The sequence below is a fragment of the Emys orbicularis genome, chromosome 7, assembly GCF_028017835.1.
Source record: "Emys orbicularis isolate rEmyOrb1 chromosome 7, rEmyOrb1.hap1, whole genome shotgun sequence".
NCBI lineage: Eukaryota > Metazoa > Chordata > Testudines > Emydidae > Emys > Emys orbicularis.
Window position 1 is genome coordinate 72990822 of NC_088689.1, and position 16517 is coordinate 73007338.

General features: G+C 46.3%; 1 protein-coding gene across 1 annotated transcript in view; it reads right to left on the minus strand.

The window, feature by feature from the left end:
- Positions 1 to 3007: 3007 nt before the first annotated feature.
- TLL2 (tolloid like 2) overlaps positions 3008 to 16517 on the minus strand; it is a 197353-nt gene continuing 183843 nt past the window's right edge. Inside the window, exons 19-21 of the mRNA XM_065407272.1 lie at positions 7242 to 7455; positions 6122 to 6372; positions 3008 to 3142 (exon numbers count right to left, since the gene is read on the minus strand). Coding sequence (XP_065263344.1) covers positions 3008 to 3142; positions 6122 to 6372; positions 7242 to 7455 — 600 coding nt within the window. The remainder of the gene's footprint in view (positions 3143 to 6121; positions 6373 to 7241; positions 7456 to 16517) is intronic.

Here is a 16517-nt window from a genome sequence, read left to right on the forward strand (position 1 = left end):
GGGTTGGGGGTCAAGCCCCCCAGGAATCCTGGGCCCAGCCTTGTTGGGGTTTACGAGGACTCTGCCAGACAGGAGAGTGGAAGGGGAGTCCTCAAGGGCAGGGAGGCCTCTGGGTAAAGGAAGTGGGAGCGAGGACTCGGATCCTTTCCCTAGCCCACTTCACCGGGGTAGTGCAGAAGCCAGGAAAGTTCCCCACAATAGCGGGACCATTCCCCCGCTTACACACACAATGTGTAACTGAATCCACATTCTTTAATGAATTTCGAGAGATCATTCTGGGCACAAACACATTTCAGATTATTCTTCCCCTCTGACTTTTTAAAAACTGACTTTATTTCATGAAATTTAAAACTACACAAAGACCAAAATATGTATACACTTTAAAGAGTTGGACTTTTTTTTTAAAAAGGAACCTTTTAGGCATATAGAATTATTGACTGTAAGCCCAGTCAAGACAGAAGGAAGAGAAATTTTTGCACGCATCCTTGGTGAAAGCACAGAGTAAACCAGTTGCTAATAAACTGTAACACAAAACACCTATTTGAATGCTAACAAATGTAGCAAATTGGTCAAACCACATTGCAAACTTTTGCAATGAATCAGAATATACAATTCAATGTCCAAGAAGAATCAGAAATGATGCTAAAAGGTGGAGCGAAAATACTTAATTTCAAAGGAAGCTTCTAAAGTAACTTTTCCCTCTCCAGACAGACTTCACTCCAACCAGAGAGGTGCTAAAGTATGAATTTCAGCCTGCAATGCAGTTCACGACTTTGATTCTATTTTGCTAGAAGCAGAGATTATATTCCTGGCCCTGAGTTCCTTATTCATGCAACAGGCTCCAGTGTACCACAGTGAGAGATCATATACCTTGTCTTAAGCTTGCAAGAGAAGGCCACAAATAAACTTCAAAGAGAAACAAAGCAGATCCAAAAAAAACAAGCACTAAGTAATATGGTTTCAAATGGCCTGTAGAAAAGCTATGGTCAATGATACAGTATCGTTTACACTACACTGTGTAAGGCTTAGACTACTGGTCTTTTACATGCATTTATTTTTTTATATATATATTGTATATATATTACTTTGCTTTTCCTGTTTTCAGCAAGAAAATATTTTCATGCATTTGCTTCACCTCCGTATTCACAATACTTGGACACCTATTTCATTTAAGAACTTTTGCAGGGGTGGCATTTTGTTTATAAACACATTTGGAAACAAACCTGTCCCCCAAGAACACTTTTGTGCCTGGCATTTGACACCAGGCTGCGCTTACTACAGTTCACACCTAGTGAAAGGGCGTCTCTCTGTAGCCTAACAGTACATTGGTTATGTAAACATATTAATCATTCGATTATAAATACTTCATTAAAGCTAACATACCACAGCTTTTAGCTGTAATGCCCACGTGTGTCTCTTAAGGAACTGCTGTTCAGGATCAACTCTTTACTAGTCTACAGCACGATGCTTTATAATGATTTGTTAAAAGGCTCAGTTTCTCTCTGAAAGAAGTGCCAAACAGCTAGTTAATTCTCCAAACCTATGGCTTGATCGCTGGTTAACCCAGTGGCTGCCATGTACATAGTTATTTTTACAGTGGTCAGATCTAGATCTCAATGTGCTTTAACGAAAATTAAAGCAGCATCAGTAACAGAGGCACAGCAAGGTTAAGTGACCTGCTTAATGTCATACAGCGACTCAGGTGGAAACAGAAGCCAGCTGACCGCCGACTTCCCAGCCAACATGCTCAGTCTGTCCACTAGAGCATCCATGCACTTGACGTGTTGCCAGAGTTGTGTGGAGTTGAGTGTTGCTTTGTGTTACAAGTTCTCTGCCTTGGATCAGTTGGGTCACCAGCAGGGCAGGTGTTGAGTAGTTCTTGAATTCTCCTACCTTGTGTTTCAAGAGAATCAAGAAAACTGGCTGGATGCTGACAAGTCAATCACACAGAACGATGAGTCAGCGAGGGGAGTCCTTGGAAAGCACCACAGGTGGAAAGAGAAATAGAGAACTCAAAGGCAGAGGTGGTATTATAAAGAAGCAATAATTTAGCGGAGGAAGGAGGGAAGGAAATCTGTGCAATAAAACCATCCTGCGTAACCAGGCGTTTTGCAAGCAAAGACGGGGTGGGGAGAAGTGTTCTTATTTAAGAACATAGGGATTGGTAGACAGGCCAGGACAGGGAGCCACCTAGTCTGGAATCCTGTGGGGGAAGATTGCTTCCTGACTCTGGCTAGCGAGCAGCTGGTGCAAGGAAGGTCCAGGTTGATATCCTTCCAAATTTTTATCCTAGCTAATGCCACAGCAGTTGCTATTAGTCACAGTCTTAGTCCTTAGCCATCACTGCAGAGTGCTTCTGTTATGACACATACCCTGTGGGGTTTCTGCACTTGTGGCGCTGTGGACTTCCTGTTGAACATGGTGCAATTAGCTAGCAGTCTTACAGTGACTCCGTGTCACCTTTACACACCGGCAGAATAACCAAAACAATAAATAAAAATGAATCTGGCTATCTGGAGTCACAACTGTGTGGTTTCCACTTATTGCACAGAGCAGTTCGAGCTGGTGAGGAAGGGGTAGGTAGGCAGCCCCATTCTTTTAAGGCCATCCCATTTGGTGGCTATCCACGTCGTCTGTTTCACAGTACGATGTGTTAAGACAGCTATTGTGTATGCTACTTAGTAAGAGCCACCCCAAGGGGAGGATGCAATAGACTAAGGCTTCTTCCAGTTCAAAGTCTTTCTTCATTCAGCCCAGTGGCCAGGTGCACAAAAATACAAAGTTGATGCCCTGGCAGTCACGATTAGGAGAAAATACTGGGTCCTGGGTATGTTAGCGAGAGAGGGTCATGCTAGTAATTTCAAAGGCAAGCCTTCAGGACTGCATTCAGTTTTAGTTACAGAAAAATACTGTGCATTGCTTTAGATCAGGCGCCCAGGAGTTTAAAAACAATCCCAGGTAGATGTCTCAATCCTCCACCTGGGAACGTCTATGAGGAACATCCGAGCTACTTTCTCATGTGCAGCGCGTCCTGAAATTTGGTACTTGTGTATCGGGCATGAAAGCCTTTCTTATTGATGGTGTCATCCGTATGGAATCGGATCATGATGGAATCCCCTGCAGAGTAGATTTCTTCCAGGGGCTGCAGGAGGGAAAACAAAACACTGGTCAGTCTACATGACAAGTAACTGTTCTCACCAGGACCAGAGGGTCTGAGGTCAAAGCCCTTGTGCTTACGCAGCAGGTCTGATGGGCAAGTGTTAGACCCAAATGCAGAATGTTTCATTCCCTTCTGCCCTGCTCGCATTTCCCAGGCACTTTATAAAATGCGAGGAGGCATCTTATTTGACGGCTAGAAGGAAGAATCCCATGCACCACTACAGGCTGGGGACCGACTGGCTAAGCAGCAGTTCTGCAGAAAAGGACCTGGGGATTACAGTGGATGAGAAGCTGGATATGAGTCAGCAGTGTGCCCTTGTTGCCAATAAGGCTAACGGCATATTGGGCTGCATTAATAGGAGCATTGCCAGCAGATCGAGGGAAGAGATTATTCCCATCTATTCAGCACTGGTGGGGCCACATCTGAAGTATTGTGTCCAGTTTTGGGGGCCCCCCACTACAGAAAGGATGTGGACAAATTGGAGAGAGTCCAACGGAGGGCAATGAAAATGATCAGGGGGCTGGGGCACATGACTTACGAGGAGAGGCTGAGGGAACTGGGCTTGTTTAGTCTGCAGAAGAGAAGAATGAGGGGGGGATTTGATAGCAGCCTTCAATTACCTGAAGGGGGGTTCCAAAGAGGATGGAGCTCGACTGTTCTCAGTGGTGGCAGATGACAGAACAAGAAGCAATGATCTCAAGTTGCAGTGGGGGAGGTCTAGGTTGGATATTAGGAAACACTATTTCACTAGGAGGGTGGTGAAGCACTGGAATGGGTTACCTAGGGAGGTGGGAGTCTCCATCCTTAGAGGTTTTTAAGGCCCAGCTTGAGAAAGCCCTGGCTGGGATGATTTAGTTGGTGTTGGTCCTGCTTTGAGCAGGGGGTTGGACTAGATGACCTCCTGAGGTCTCTTCCAACCCTAATCTTCTATGTTCTAAGTGCAGGTGCCAGCTTTCATTACTCGAGAGCCTGATGGCTTGTACTGATATACAGCATTGACGGAGTGTTTTAGGGAGGGTTGCACAATGCACGCCCCCTCAATGTGGGCTCTATCCCCCCCTAGTGGCTGCTGGGCCACAGAAGTTGATGAGCCAGCTGAAGCTAATGAACCAGCGTCATTCAGTTCAGGCAGCAGAGACTCATGCTCTTAGATCATAACACAAGAACTAGGGGTCACCAAATGAAATTAATGGGCAGCAGGTTTAAAACAAACAAAAGGAAGTATTTCTTCACACAACACACAGTTAACCTGTGGAACTTCTTGCCAGAGGATGTTGTGAAGGCCAAGACTATAACGGGGTTCAAAAAGAACTAGATAAGTTCATGGAGGATAGGTCCATCAATGGCTATTAGCCAGGATGAGCAGGGATGGTGTCCCTAGCCTCTGTTTGCCAGAAGCTGGGAATAGGTGACAGGGGATGGATCACTTGATGATTACCTGTTCTGTTCATTCCCTCTGGGGCACCTGGCATTGGCCACTGTCGGAAGACAGGATACTGGGCTAGATGGACCTTTGGTCTGACCCAGTTCTTATGTTAAGTGGTGCCAGGTTCAGTCCCTGCTGCTGACAATCCTCCCCGGGGCATGGTGGTACAAGCGGTGGCTCAACATGGGGCCTCTGGATGGGGATTAGACTTGCACTGCTGCTGTCCATGTGACTCAGCTCCTCTCTGCACAGAGGATCTCCAGAGGCAGAGGGTATTTCAGCCACCATGACCTACACAGCCCTTGGCATTACTGCTAAGGTTGGCAGGAAGGGGGCTCATAGGGGGTACTGTGACACGGATGCCCCATGCCTTGGGAACTGTAGTGAATTCCAACATTCCCTTGATGCCCTTGATAGACATTTCAGAGGTGAATTCTCTGCTTTCAGTCCATGCAATCCCATTAAACTCAATGTAGTTGCCCAACATGCAAAGCACCGTGGCCGAAAGCCTTTATTTATCAAAGGCACAAAGTCACTGCATGTGCAGTTCTACAGACCCTCTGCAGCCCTGCCTCCAGCCTGCAGCTTCCCTGCCAGTTATTTCCAAGTAAAAGTTGCCTCTTTACCTGGCTGTCCACATGCCTCTCTTCTCCCCCAGATGCTGCCCTTCATTGTCAGGCTGTGCGCCTTGTTCACTATCTAATGTTTTTATGCCATGCTATCCCAGCTCCTAGGCCGGGACCCATTTAAAATGCACCATTGGGAGGATTTGACCAATTATATTTTAATAGCTTCATTAAAATAGGTAGGTAAAATCCTCCCAACGGTGCATTTTAAATGGGGCCCAGCCTAGGTGCTGAGATAGCATGGCATAAAAACATTAGCTAACAGTCAATGCAATTCCACCATGAGTCTATTCCAGACAGATGAGACTTCAAGAGCGTTCATAGGGCTGAGCCTCTGGATGGATCAACAGCAGGGGAAATTGAACCTGGAACCTCTGGATCAAACCCCACAATCCTCTTCTACCTGTAGCTGGCTCTTCCATCTCCAGATATTGTCCAGCCACCCTCGAGGGGGACAGAGCCCCATCCTGAGTGGGTGCGGGTTACTTATGCAAGCGGATTCCATCCTCTTCCCCTCTTTTCATTGTGTGACCTCAACGTACTTTGGCACCTTATTCTGCTACAAAGAGGCCAAGGATTAAATGGGTCACTGGAGGCTGAGCTTCTCTCCCCTAGACAGCACTCTCCCTCCAGGTTAGGGCTCAGGCACACTGGCTGGGCAGCCCACACCCCCAGCATCACCAGTCCAGCACAGTGTATAGATTAAGCTGCAGGTACCTCTGCTGGAGGCTGGTGACATCTGCAGGCGGGTGGGTGAAACAGAACACAAGGGATGCTCGTTGCCAGTTCAGGGCAGCTGGTAACGACTGTGTTGTCTGTCTGACTCAAAAGAGGGTGGAGCTTGCCCGCAGTGCATCCCCTTCCCCTGGATACAACTACGTCTAAGAAATTAACCTCTCCACGGCTTACCCCTGAGCCACAGAAGCGTCCCAGGCGGGGTGCGGTGCTGTCATAGCCGTCGTAGATCTCCATGTAGTCGTAGCCACAGTCGGCCTCCTCCTCTAGTTCAAACGTCTGAAATATTAATTCGACTCCGTAGCCATCTTCTGCCACGATAACCCAGTCGCAGTTGGACTGGCCTGGGTAATTGTTATCCCCAAACTGGGCATGGGAATACAGCTCTTTAGTTCGTACGTCAGCCTTCAGGCGCCCGCCGCACTCTGGAGCAAAGAGACAGCATGTTGTATAGCCTTCCTGAATATCCCCACTGCTCAACACGGCCTAGACATCTCCTCCCAGCATCGCCCAGCGGGGAGAGTTGGGGAGCGCCTGTCAAAGGGGCACATTTAACAGTGAGGGGAAACCGATTGCCAAAAATGTGGTAAAATCTCCAGTCATCTGGAGCCACTGAATCAAGATTGGATGTCTAAGAGATTATTGTGCTCTAGATCAATCACATTTGGCTCAATAGAGAGATCTGTAGGTGAAGATCTATGGTCTGTGCAGGTCAGACCAGATCATCATGAGGAGCCCTTTTGGCCTTAAAACCTAGGGACTTGGCTACACGGGAAAAATTACCACCACAACTGTATGGGTATAATTATATTGGCATATACTGGTAAAACTCCCCATGGGGACACTTACCCTGAAATAAGAACAGTTTTTCCTGGTTTAGTTTATGTTGCTTTGAAAGTAGTATAAGCTAAATCAGGGGAAAAACACTCTTATTCCAGGATAAGAATATCCATATGTAGATTATTACTGGCTATAGCTAGGCTGGTAATTCTCCCCATGTAGACAGCACCTAGAAGGCTAGAGGTTAGAACAGGCAAGTCCCATACAGGTAGGGGATGGTTGGCATGAATGGTACAATGCAATGGATGCTCCAGTTGCTTGTTGGTGTAGTCTGTATTTGCTGGTTAACACTCAGATTGGGTCATTTCTTTGGGAACAACTTTGTTGTGACCTGTCTAGTCTTATGTGAATGGGCACTGTCTGATTTTGGGGGGTCTCTCTTGCCCTGGCAATATACACAGTAAGTTGTAGCCTTCCCAGTAACATTGGAGTAGCAGCAGAAAACCCAGCTTACCTGTGCTATGCTTTGCCTGGAAGCCTTTTCTTTGCACAGATGCATCAGAGTAAAACCTGAGGAACATCTTGTTAGTAGACGCCACCACCGGATCCGGTTTCTTGCTGCCACAGAAGCGGCCAAGGATGGGCGACTTGCTGTTGGGGCCGTCGTACATTTCCAAGTGGTCGTAGGCACACTCCTGGTGCTGCTCAATCTCAAACTCATTGAATGTCTACAATGCAAGCATCAACAGCGAGAATTAGACCTCTCCATAAGACGTGAAAGAAACTGACACTCCTCTGACAGTATTTAACACAGGATGTAGGGCAAAGCAGGGTATACCAGGAGAAATGATGCCAAGACTATATGGTGTTTCTCTCCCCTTGTAGCACCCAGTCAGACACATACAAGAGCAGAGTTACTTGCTTTTCTGGAAAGAGCATAAACAGAATTAATGCCTGATTGCATGGGTGAATGTGGATGTGGGGCTGTGAATAATCTGGTGGTTTTTGAGGACCATGTTATATATTCTATTACCTCCCCCACAAATACATTAACAGAACATTAAGGTTGCAAAGTCAAGCACAGAAAAGTTAGGAAATGCCTGAGTTACGATTGCCCGGTCAATCTTAACTGTGCCCCCTTGTGCATATGCATTATGATACAGTCTTTAAATACGAGATCACGTACTATTTTTTCCCCACAGGGCTCCTGCATCATTCAGTGCATAGGTACTTATTCAATATTTCTTTTTAGCCCCCTCATTCAGTGTGTGGCCCCAGGGCTTCTGCACACCATCCAAATCCTGCACTGAATATAAAGGTATGAATTTCTTCCTTGGTGTTTCTATGGTGCTCACCCCATAATATCTGAGTGCTTCACAAACACTGCTGAATGTATCTTTGCAACAAAAGCCTTTGGAATTAGCTGGTGACATTATCCCCATTTTACATCCGGGGACCGAGGCCAAAACTGTTGGATGTTTCCACGAATTTTGAGTGCCCAATCTGAGATATCTACAGCCTCGTTTTCCAGAGTAAGTAGCATTCTATAGTGACTTTATGTTCAAAGCACAGCTCCTGACATCAGCTGCAAATGGGAGCCCCCAGCAGTTCCACACATCAGGCTCCAGGTGTCTCAGACTGAACATCAGAAAAAGACGAACACACCATTAGGGGCTGTGACGTTATTGATATAATCTGGGACCATATAGATCATTGTTGCAACCAAGGTCCTGTAGTGGCATGCAAATCTTGTATAAAGGGGGTCAAATGGGGTGTCTAAGACAAGGTTATGGTTTACTGGTTATAATTATGCTGTCTATATGTGTGTATCAATTTTGTAGTTGAAGTTATGAATATTGGCTCTATACTGTCTGTATTTCAAACTTGTGCTATGCTGCAGGGTGACATCCCAGACAAACTGGTGTTAGCTCTGCCTAGCCTGCTTGATGGCCCATTAAGGACCATCAGCTATACAATGGACCCATTGAGAGAAGGCAAATATGCCTTGAGACTCAGCAAAGTATGCAGGAACTTGCCCATGTGACTCCAGACTCCATTTTGCTGTAATTTTCCACAGTAAGAACAAAGAGGTGTTCTTACACCTGGAAAAGACTATATAAGGTTGATGCCTCATCTCCATCTTGTCTTCAATCCTGCTTCATACCTCTGGAGGAACTTTGCTACAAGCTGAAGCTTTGAACAAAGGACTGAATGACCCATCCCAGCTGGGGATGTTCCAGAGACTTGATTTGAACCTGCAGTTTATTCCATCACTGCTACAAGCCTGAACCAAGAACTTTGCCATTACTGTATGTAATTGATTCCATTTAACCAATTCTAACTCTCATCTCTATCTTTTTCTTTTATCAATAAACCTTTAGATTTTAGATTCTAAAGGATTGGCAACAGCGTGATTTGTGGGTAAGATCTGATTTATGTATTGACCTGGGTCTGGGGCTTGGTCCTTTGGGATCAGGAGAACCTTTTTCTTTTACTGGGGTCTTGGTTTTCATAACCATTTGTCCCCATAACGAGTGGCACTGGTGGTAATACTGGGAAACTGGAGTGTCTAAGGAGATTGCTTGTGAGACTTGCGGTTAGCCAGTGGGGTGAGACCGAAGTCCTCTTAATCTGGCTGGTTTGGTTTGCCTTAGAGGTGGAAAAACCCCAGCCTTGGGCTGTAACTGCCCTGTTTGAGCAATTTGTCCTGAGTTGGCACTCTCAGTTGGGTTCTGCCAGAACCGCATTGTCACAGTGGCGTAGTCGTGCTTGGATCCACAGAACCAGGTCAATTAAGCTTTGGGTCAGAACCCCACGTTATCCAAATTTGAATTTTGGGATTGAGAGTTTGGTTGGTTAAAGAACAGTTGCAATGGCTGAGCAAAGAGCATATGAGGGCCTTGACAAAAAAGCCCTGAAAGATTTGTGTTCAGAAAATGGGATAAGCTGTAGAAAGAAAGCTACAAATCAAGAACTGAGAGATCTGTTAATGGCCAGTGATCAGAAGGCAGAAGCAATTGAAATGCAAAAGGCAGCAAGTACACTGCAACTTGAGCATGAACAAAGACGGGCAGAAATTCGATTGCAGGAACTAGAAGCTGAGGCAAAAGTGCAAAGACTTCAGCTCCAAGTCAAAAAAGCAAGGGAAGAAAAGCAGAAATGGTATCCTCTTGAAAGTCCAGTTTATAACAATGTTGGTATGTTGTATAACTCTGAGCAGTTGTCTGGGTGTAACCAAATGTACCCCAATACTGCCACCTTTTATGTAAATGCTTTTACTGTGTGTTCAGTAGAGGGTGGCTCCATAACTTGTACCAATGCTCTGTATGGGAGTGGTAATGAAAAATTCACAGAGAATGCAAAAGTCAATGGTAAAAGCTGTTTAGGGCAAATTATGGCTTCTAACATCACTCTTGTTAAAGCAGATCTTGTCAAAGAGGAAGATTATTTACCAAATCAGAGTGTGAATGTTGTAGTCCTCTATGAGTTTACTGTAAGCGTGCCTTTAGCCAGAATCCACCTTGAATGGAATGGTGCTAAGCATGAAGTTATAGCTGGCGTAAGGAAGTTATTGCCTAAGGATCTTTTGATTGGGGAAAATGTTAAAGCTTTGTTCAGTCCAGGTAGTCAATCACAGGACAAGAATGATCTTAAACCTGTGTCTATTGTGGGCAATGATTTGCCTGGGGAGGGTTGCTCCAAAGGTTTGTCTGAGAAGAGCTATTTGTCTGTAAATGAAGTTTCTGAATGTCGGTCTAGTGTCTCAGAAGTGAATCTGGAGTTAAATCAAGAGCAGCAAAATCTTATTGGGCAGGAAAATGTTTCTCTGGAGCAGATTAAAATGGATGGTCAGGTGGAAGCCCTAACTGAGGAAGGAAAGGGTGGATTTTTGATGGGTGATGCATTGGTGGCTAGTACAGCTTGTAAAAGTGAACCTGAAAAGGGTAACTGTGATTTGCTGGCAGTGGCTCAGTGTAGTAAGAGCAGTTTATCTGTTGGGAGTGGCAAGGTGCCTGGTAAGGAAGCTGCCCCACTCTCCCAGTCTTTGTCTGTAATCAGCCCTGTGTGCTGGGACAAAGGAGAGGAAGGCAGGAAAAATTTGGAGGAGCCAAGGCAGCCTTGTGAGCTGATGGCTTTGTCTAGTCAGCAGTTTGGGAAGGCAGGGATAGTGGAAAATGAATGTCCCTATACCTTACCTGTTTCCTGTGTGGAGAATAGTGATAGTGAAGAAAATGTGCCTGTATCTGTCAGGGGTATTGACTTGCCTATGGAGGAAGCTACCTCAGTCTCCAAGCAGTTGTCTGTGAACAGCCCTGTGTGCTGGGACAAGGGAAATGAAATCCCGAGCTGTGTGTCTGGTAAAAAAGGTGTCTCCAGCTCTTCTTTGTCTGTGGAGCAGACAGAAGGTGCCTTTCAGCCTGTGATGGTTGAGAATAGCGCAGTTGTCTCAGAGTTGGTTCTGAATTCAACTAAAGCCCAGGAAGGGAATGGTCCTAAGTCTGTGTCTGCTGGGGAGAATGGCACTGTAACTAAGTTGCATCCAGTTAGTGTCTTAGCAAAATCCCAGAGACCAGACAATTCTGGTGCTTATATTTTGCCTATTGCTAGTGTGTGGTTGGTAAAGGGTGTAGCAACTCTGTCTAATCAGGGTAATACCCTAGCCAGGGCACAAGGAGAGCATGAAGGTGATTTGGTTGTGTTACCTACTGATGGCGTGGAAACTTGTAGCAAGAAGGAAAGGATTCCTGAACTTGTGTGTGGCAAAGGGAAGGGAAATGTTTCTAACCTTTTATCTAGGAAGTCTATGGGTTTGCCTGAAAGGGGATTGTATAGAAATCTGCCGGATGGGCCAAAGGTGATCCTGGATGTAAGTAAGACCCAGAAAAAGTCTGTTGTTGCTCAGGAAAGTGTTCCTTTAGAGCAAGCCCTAGGTGAAGAGGGTAAGGGCAGAATTTCTGTGAGGGGTGATTTGCTGCTTAGAAAAGCTCCTGGGGAAAGGAATCCTCATGGTAATCTGTGCAAGCAGTTCACTGCAACTGAAGGGTGCGAGAGTGATTTAATCAAGGAAGTTTCAGTTCCTAACAGACAGAAATTTTCTGTTGTGAATGGATCCACTGACTTTCCTTTCGAAAGATCCAGTGTGGGTAGCTTTGAGAAGGTCTCAGATGAAGTAAGAGCTGTTAAGAAAGTTGAGCAGCCCTATAACCAAGTGGCTGTGTGTGGCCAGCTTGTTGGGAAGACAGTGGTGTTGGGACAGGACTGTCTCCATGCTAATTCGTTAAGTGAGCAGTCTGTGCTTCAGGGTCTGAGGACAGATTTGGTTACTGGTGTTTCAAAGCAGAACAGTTTTATGGCCGAATGCTTGAGGATGCGGGGGAGAGCAAGCAAACTCTCACCCTCAGACTCTTTGGATTTGTGTGGTATCTCTTTAAGACAGAGTCCAGCCTTGGAAAAGATAGCAGTTAAGGATATGAAAACTGGTGGACTGGCTCCTGTCTGTGGTAATGCAAATTACTTGCCTGGCTGGGAGAGGAAGGACTTGCTAATAGCTGTTAGCACAGAGAGCCCACCCCATCAGCCAGTAAATTCTGTTAAGCAAGAGAGATCAGGGTTTGATCCTGCAGGACAAGGAGGAAAGAGAAAACTGAATTTTGCAAAGGGAAGCAACAGGTTAACCCTAAAATGCCCAAACTCCAATGGTATTGAGCCAAAGCTGTGACATGACAACCATGATTGTAGATGGACACTTGCAATGGATTTGTTGTTAATGCTAATGGTGATTTTGTAACTAATGTGTTGCTATTTCCAAGAACTGTAAGAATGTACAATGTTCCTAATCTGTTGGAAAATCCCTTGAACATGTTAAAAGGAATACATGAGAACACACTTTATGTTAAAAGGCCTTGTTATACTGGTGTTTCACAGGTAATGCCTGTAAACAGTATTGGAACTTTTCACAGGAGAAAAGACATTCCAGACCTGATGTGCTGTATAAAAAGGGAAACCAAGGCACACTACCATATTGCTTTCACGGCTAAATGCCAAGATTCCTGTACTATGAACATCATTAATATCTACATTGATTTAATGTTAATTGGGTTCCAAACATTTGCCAGAGCTTGTATGGATAAAGTAGCTGTTTTCTTTAGCTCTTGGCAAGATCACATGAGACATACAGGAACCATGCTGCAAGAGCAGATCCAATCCACTATTGTTCTAACTAAGTTTTACCTTGAGTTTGTAAAGAGGTTCAATCATGTTGTTGAACATAATTTTGATAAACCATTTCTGTTATACTCTAATATGGCTTCTAACCCCAATACTGTAGTGAGACAAACCCAAGGATGGGGAGCTCTTGGGATGCAGTCAGAGATGTTTGTATCATCCCTTCCTGCATCAATTTTGCGTTGGGGGTGTGACGTTATTGATATAATCTGGGACCATATAGATCATTGTTTCAACCAAGGTCCTGTAGTGGCACGCAAATCTTGTATAAAGGGGGTCAAATGGGGTGTCTAAGACAAGGTTATGGTTTACTGGTTATAATTATGCTGTCTATATGTGTGTATCAATTTTGTAGTTGAAGTTATGAATATTGGCTCTATACTGTCTGTATTTCAAACTTGTGCTATGCTGCGGGGTGACATCCCAGACAAACTGGTGTTAGCTCTGCCTAGCCTGCTTGATGGCCCATTAAGGACCATCAGCTATACAATGGACCCATTGAGAGAAGGCAAATATGCCTTGAGACTCAGCAAAGTATGCAGGAACTTGCCCATGTGACTCCAGACTCCATTTTGCTGTAATTTTCCACAGTAAGAACAAAGAGGTGTTCTTACACCTGGAAAAGACTATATAAGGCTGATGCCTCATCTCCATCTTGTCTTCAATCCTGCTTCATACCTCTGGAGGAACTTTGCTACAAGCTGAAGCTTTGAACAAAGGACTGAATGACCCATCCCAGCTGGGGATGTTCCAGAGACTTGATTTGAACCTGCAGTTTATTCCATCACTGCTACAAGCCTGAACCAAGAACTTTGCCATTACTGTATGTAATTGATTCCATTTAACCAATTCTAACTCTCATCTCTATCTTTTTCTTTTATCAATAAACCTTTAGATTTTAGATTCTAAAGGATTGGCAACAGTAGGGTTACCATACGTCCGGTTTTTCCCGGACATGTCCGGCTTTTCGGCAATCAAACCCCCATCCGGGGGGAATTACCAAAAAGCCGCACATGTCCGGGAAAAATGCCGGCCGGGCACTTCCCCTCCCGCGGCTGCTCAGCTCCTCCCGACTCTTCGGCTCTGTTAAGAGCTGAGCCGCCCGAGCGCTATGGGCTTCAGGCAGCCCCCTTGCCTCCGGACCCCAGCCGCCGGCTGGGCACTTCCCCTCCCGGGCTCCGGCGGCGCAGGGTCCGGAGGCATGGGGGCTGCCCGAAGCCGGTAGCGCTTGGGCAGCTCGGCTCTTAAACAGAGCCGAAGAGTCGGGAGGAGCAGAGCCTCCGGCCGCGGCGGCTCTGCTCCTCCCCTGACTCTTCGGCTCTGTTTAAGAGCCGAGCGCTATGGGCTTCGGGCAGCCCCCATGCCTCCGGACCCTGCGCCGCTGGAGCCCGGGAGGGGAAGTGCCTGGCCGGGGGCGCAGGGTCCGGAGGCATGGGGGCTGCCCGAAGCCCGAGCGCTACTGGCTTCACGGTTTGCCGGGCAGCCTCCAGACCCTGCGCCCCCGGCTGGGCGATTCCCCTCCCGGGCTCCGCTGCGCTGGGGAAGCGCCGGCCGGGGGCGCAGGGTCTGGGGGCTGCCCGGCAAACCGTGAAGCCGGTAGCGCTCGGGCAGCCCTTTTCGCGTGGCTGGGAGTGGGAGGGAGCGGAGTTAGGGCAGGGTTGGGGCGGGGAATGGGCGGAGTTGGGGCGGGGCTGGGGGTGGGGAAATGGGCGGGGCCAGGGCCCCGTGGAGGGTCCTCTTTTTTTATTTGTTAGATATGGTAACCCTATTGCGGCAACAGCGTGATTTGTGGGTAAGATCTGATTTATGTATTGACCTGGGTCTGGGGCTTGGTCCTTTGGGATCAGGAGAACCTTTTTCTTTACTGGGGTCTTGGTTTTCATAACCATTTGTCCCCATAACGAGTGGCACTGGTGGTAATACTGGGAAACTGGAGTGTCTAAGGAGATTGCTTGTGAGACTTGCGGTTAGCCAGTGGGGTGAGACCGAAGTCCTCTTAATCTGGCTGGTTTAGTTTGCCTTAGAGGTGGAAAAACCCCAGCCTTGGGCTGTAACTGCCCTGTTTGAGCAATTTGTCCTGAGTTGGCACTCTCAGTTGGGTTCCGCCAGAACCGCATTGTCACAGGGGCCACCTGTGAAAATAGTAGGTTAAGTGAGTTGCCCAGCATCACACAAGGACTCCATGGCAGGAGAGAATCCAGGGTGACATTCACCTTCCTCTTCTCTTCCCTGCCTCATTCACTGCACACCTTCCAACTTCTGCAGGGCCTACAGACAACAACCTCCTTCACTGCACAACCTTGATTCATCCCCGGAGCTGGTCCAGGCTGTGCACTGAATGAGACAGGGATCCTGCAGGAAAAATAGCATGTGATCCTGTAATTAAAGGCTGTAACCTAGCGCCTAAGCATGGGAAGGCTGAAAAAAAGTTGTGAGGTGCTCCCGGCTCTGCCTCTCATTCAGGTCAGCTATGGTCATATAGAAAACTACCAAAACACCCCAACACTATACTAGAGCTCTGGATTGATTCATAGTCATATTTTTTGTCCTTCTGCAGCATCTTCCATCTGAGGATCACAATACATTTTGCCGCTATTCAGAATGGGATTAAGGATTTAATGGATTAGCAGCAAGCTAACTGACAGATCTCTAAAAGCAGTGGTGAGTGGGGAATCATCAAATAACGGAGATGTTGCTAATGGGGTGCTGCAGGGAACCTTGCCAATATTACTAGTCACCATTTTTATCAATGATCTGGAAGTAAACCTCAAATCCCTGCTGATAGAGGTTGGAGATGACACAGACGGCGGAGGGGTAAACAATGAGGAGAGGGCGATCTGGATCGCTTGGTAAACTGGGCTGTTACAAATACACTGTGTTTTTATACAAGCAAATGCAAAGTTACCCATCTGGGAACAAGGAACACAGTGACTTTGAAAAGGATTTAGAGGTCACAGTAGACAAGCAACTCACGTGCTCTCCGTGCAATGCTGTGGCGATGCGATCCTTGGATGTATCAACAGGAGAATAGTGAGCAAGAGAAGGGAGGTGATTTTACCTCCGTCTATGGCACTGCGGAGACCAATACCAGAATACTGCATACAGTTCTGGTATCCACATTATAAGAAGGATGTTGAAAAATTGGAGAGGATGCAGAAAAGAGTCACAAAACCAATTTGAAGGCTGGAGAAAAATGCCTCACGGTGACAGGCTTAAAGAGCTCAATCTGTTCCGAAAGAAGATTGAGAGGTGGCTCGATTATGGTATTTCTAAGGTACCTTCTCAAGGAGAAAATGCCCGGTACTAAAGGGTGCATTAATCTAGCAGAGGAAGGCAGAACAATAACCAATGGCTGGAAGCTAAAGCCAGACAAATTCAACTTAAAATTAAGGCCCAATTATTATTATTTTTAAAGTGAAGGTGATTAACCATTGGAACAGACTATCAAGGTGGATTCTCTTTGTCTTCAAATCAAGACTGGATGACTTTCTGGAAGAGATGCTTTATCCAGACACAAGTTATTGGGTTCATTAACAGCCTGTGACATACAGGAGGTCAGTGGGTG